This window comes from Montipora foliosa, chromosome 1, assembly GCF_036669935.1.
Source record: "Montipora foliosa isolate CH-2021 chromosome 1, ASM3666993v2, whole genome shotgun sequence".
Lineage (NCBI taxonomy): Eukaryota > Metazoa > Cnidaria > Anthozoa > Scleractinia > Acroporidae > Montipora > Montipora foliosa.
In genome coordinates this window covers 18,131,049-18,135,499 of record NC_090869.1, presented here as the reverse complement: position 1 = coordinate 18,135,499, position 4,451 = coordinate 18,131,049, and the positions used below count along the sequence as shown (strand labels likewise).

At 39.5% G+C, this 4,451-nt stretch overlaps 1 protein-coding gene across 2 annotated transcripts in view; it reads left to right on the top strand.

The window, feature by feature from the left end:
* LOC137991845 (neurexin-4-like) overlaps window positions 1–4,451 on the top strand; it is a 44,915-nt gene extending 40,464 nt beyond the window's left edge. For both annotated transcript variants that reach the window (XM_068836886.1, XM_068836891.1), the window contains exons 2-4: window positions 86–336; window positions 1,127–1,244; window positions 3,500–4,451. In XM_068836886.1, the coding sequence (XP_068692987.1) occupies window positions 86–336; window positions 1,127–1,244; window positions 3,500–4,131 (1,001 nt within the window). In that variant the 3' untranslated portion in view covers window positions 4,132–4,451. The remainder of the gene's footprint in view (window positions 1–85; window positions 337–1,126; window positions 1,245–3,499) is intronic.

Below are 4,451 nucleotides of genomic sequence, written 5' to 3'. Positions count from 1 at the left end.
CTATTGTCGATTTGGTAACTCTATTACGGGTATACATAAGAAATCAGTTAAGATTGGTCAGTGTAATTCATAACGTGTTCAACAGCAAACGGCGACCGCATCATCATCTTCAAGGAGCCAATACCGAATATGACCATGAAAGACCACGTGATCAGTAGAGACACTGTATCGCATGAAGGAAGCTGCCGAGTCAACTGCTATCTGCATCCTGACTGTGTGTCTATTAACATGGGGCCCCTAACAGGAGGAGAGCTGACTTGTGAATTGAACAATGCTACTGCTCAAAAAGAGTCTGTCTTGAGTAGCATGGGAGGTCACACTTACTTGGAAATTGAGGTAAAAATGCTTAGATGATACATTTTTCAGTTTAGTTAAGCTTTGTTTGAAACATCATGGAAGAAAAATTAAAGATGTAGTTTTCGAGCTCTAGTCTATTAAATGAGAATTGCGAGAATAGAAATTGAACTTGAATAATAGTAATCTGTCAGAGACACGGGCCGGATACTCGGAAAGAATCCGGTTTCTCCTTTGCTGGAGTCGAACCTACGACCTTCCGATTACTAATTCGGATGTTCCACCACTGAAATACAGGAGACTCGTGGGAGTGAAGCGTTAAACTTGGTTCATTTGATTGGAGGGTCCTAGGTTCGAGTCGCCTTAGGAGCACTCAGATTTTCTCCGAGTATGACCGACTCACTGGCAGATCAATGTCTCTTCTCATTCGTTTACCGGGCTAAGAACTTTCAATCACATTTACTATCAGAAAAAATTCCGATATTGCTTTGTTCGATTTTTGGCACTTTGCTTTGGATAGTTCACTAAAGCAATTATAGCGCTTTGTTTGCCGTTTAAAGTTACGCCAACATTTTTGCATTCAAATCCCACGTTACTTTTTTCTTTTTACAAAACATAGGCCAATCCTATGAATGTCCCGCTTTCAAATCTAGTCTGACTTCCCAAAACAGCACTTCGTTGTCGACGCCTCTGACTCTTGAGCGTATACTTAATAACAATCTTATAAACAATCAGTCACTCATTCCTCAATATCGTTTTCCTGGATATGACTCACGAAGCAGTTTAAACATTTCCCGGGTTTCTTACCAGTAGCGTTGGTCTTTTGTTTCAGAATCCCTGCAGCAGCAGCCCGTGTCTGAATGGCGGAACATGTCAAGCCGGATTTACTAGTAAAGGATTTCGATGCCTATGTACCAACAGTGCCTTTGCGGGAATTCATTGCGAGATAGGTAATTTACAAAAACCGCTGACAGTGACAGTTATTATGCTAGTGAAACGCTTTTTAGGATAACAGAGACCGTAATGTTGGAAAAAGAATGGGTTGCAATTTTTTTAAGCTGTTGAATTTACTACTAAGCCACAGATATAACAAAATTGCGAAACAATTTTAGGAAAAAATGCTTAACTTCTAAGAAATTTCTAAATTGCACATTGAATCGAAAAGGGTACAGTGAAAAGATAACGAATGTAGTAAAATTTGGCATTGTGTTTATATGTTTGCATGTGATGCATAATAAACTCGTCCAAACTTTGAAATTTAATTGTTCAATTACCCGAAAATTGAAAAAAAAAGGTTTCATCGAAACACAATCGATTTCAAGCAAGGCGATGAGACGTTAGAGCTTGGAGTGAGGCAATATGTGGCGACACGGTAACAAAACGGTTTCGAAAATCCCGTGTAAGGGCTCTAGCAGCGTTAACTATGAACCTACAATATCGTACCCAAAGTCCTCGGGCTTTTTGGTCAGCAGGTGAGCGCCCTGAAAGACTCCGGGATAATGGACTTGAACTATTTTTTGATTGGTCGCCTGCATAACAAAAGCAGTCCGACAAGAAGTCGGTTAGTAATTCGGAAACCCCAGAATTTGGAGGGAGATTCAAAATCTAAAACTAGTTTCAGTGCTGTTCGTTTTTTCTACCTAAGAAGCTATAAATTACAAAAATAATAAAACGATAGGGTTTGAATTATGCCTAATACTGCACGGGAATTTTCCCACGCTGCTAAAAACTGATTACTGTTGCTGTTGCTAAAGTACCGTAGGGAAACATTACATCAGTCTCTTTGAGGAGAAATCCGTGGAGGAAGGTTTTCTCGAAACCATTCAGAATTACGGAAACATAAGATTGTAGTAGAAGAGGCTTCCACGATGGTATTCTACACGATGGAATGCAGGCTGAAACAATAAAAATACACTTACCGAAAGCGTCAGAAGTTTCATCTTCACTCGCTCTTACAGCGAGCCAATTGATCATTTCTCCAGTTTCTTTTATGGTGTGTAAGGCTAAATTTTTGTTTCTCGAATACTTTCAACCCGCCAGTTTTACTCTTTGCTGTCTTCTCTTTTCTGTTTCCGTTTAAACTAAAGCATGTGCAATAAGACCGGAACCCACACTTTCTGGGAAATTAAATGGAGTCGATTATCCCAGAGTCTTTCCGGGCGCTCACCCGCTGGCCAAGAAGTCCGATGACTCTGGGTACGAGATTGGTGAGCCTACGTCTCAATCTTAACGCGTTGACTAGCACTTCTTATTTGCCTGAACACTATCATGAAAATACTAACCAAATACAAAGGACAACAGATTCCCTTGATGCTCGATCGTACGTGGGCAAATATATCTGTAGCAAAAACCACAAAAACTGTAAGATAATTCAATAAAGGTTGCAAAACTACATCCTACAACCAATATACGAAGCTACATAGTGGTAATGCTGGTGCTCGCTTATTTTTGCTGACTTTTCTAAAGGTTTCGATCTGATAGATCTCTATATTCTACTGGAGGAGCTGAGAGCGCCAAGTATTAGGGTTTTTAGCAGGATGCAATCAAGCAGTTGGAATTGAGGAAACGTTGTCGGACTAAAAGACACTTAACGGGGGGATTCCTGGCTCAAGGCACGAAGCTTGGAGTCATCTTATTCGCTGTGATGACGAATCGCCTTCTATGTCATTGGCACCTGCAAACAAAATTTGTCGACAATACAACCGCAGTAGAGATTCTTCCAAGAAATTCAATCAGTTATATAAATATGGTAGCCGACGACGTGCACCGCTTTTCTAAGAGGAAAACAGGACGAAACATATTTTTTCCATAATCATACTGCCTGTCGAACCAATCGCAGTCAGGACTTTTTCATGTTCAAAAATTTTTAGACATGTATTTTCTATTTTATCTTATGTAAATATTGTAATATAACTTGTTAATTCAGTGTTTAGTTACTGCAAGAGAGAGTTCAATAAACCATTATCATTATTATAAGAAAGGAAATACGAAAAACCAAAATAATTTTGGCAGTAACACTCAGACTTAAATCACACATTGCTAAAACTGGCATCTAAAATGGGTTAAGAAACTCCTTACAAAAGAAATGAACAAATGATCTTAGGAGTGCCCTTTTCTACCGATGAAATCACTAAATATAAATCAAGCAGTTGCCACTAAACAATGTCTGACATGTCTTTGGTATTTTATGATCTCTCCTCTTCAGCAAAATCTTGTAGCCATTTAAAACAACTGCATCCTGCAGCAGAGAGTGGAGCTCACTTAATCGATCCTGATGGTGAAGGAAATTTAGCGCCTTTTAATGTCATCTGTAACATGACTGACAAGAATGGAACTGGTGTGACAGTCATCAGTCACGACAGTGAGAAGAGAAAATTGGTGGATGAGTGTGATGAGGCTGGGTGTTACTCACGTGACATTCATTACGCCGGAGCGAGTCTGTCTCAGCTGGCGATGCTTACTGAAGTTTCCTTACACTGCGAACAGTTTATCAAGTACGAGTGTTATCACTCTAGATTACTGCTTAATTCCAGTCCTCTTGGGTGGTGGGTATCCCGAGTGTCAGATAATATGACGTATTGGGGCGGAGCATCACCTGGAAGTCGGAAATGTGCATGCGGGATGAATAGGTCATGCGCAAAACAAGACAAAAGTTGTAATTGTGACAAAAATGACGCAAACTGGCGTGAAGACAGTGGTCTGCTTACTGACAAGTTCACTCTTCCAGTCACACAGCTTAGATTTGGAGACGTGGGATGGGTAGAAAAAAATCATAAAAGATACGATGAAAAAGGCTACCATACATTGGGAAAACTTAAGTGCTATGGCGTTATTTGAAGCGTCATTTGGGTGTTTTAACAAAAACATATCACGAGATAGCTCTGCTAGTTTTTTTTTTTGACAATCAGAAATGATCAAAGGAAGCCGAATAATATACCAGTGATATACCTGAAAAGGAGTGTTTTTGCTATTGATCGGACAGTAGATATATAGTTTCTTTATTTTACGTTTTCATGTGTTTCTCAGTAATCCAGGAAACATCAAACAAATTTGTTTTGAGACGATTCTGTTTATCTATTTATTCCTATTAGATGAATCGTCGCTTTGATCCTTTAAACTTGACGGACGCATTTGTCAGCGAGTTGTTGCATATAATT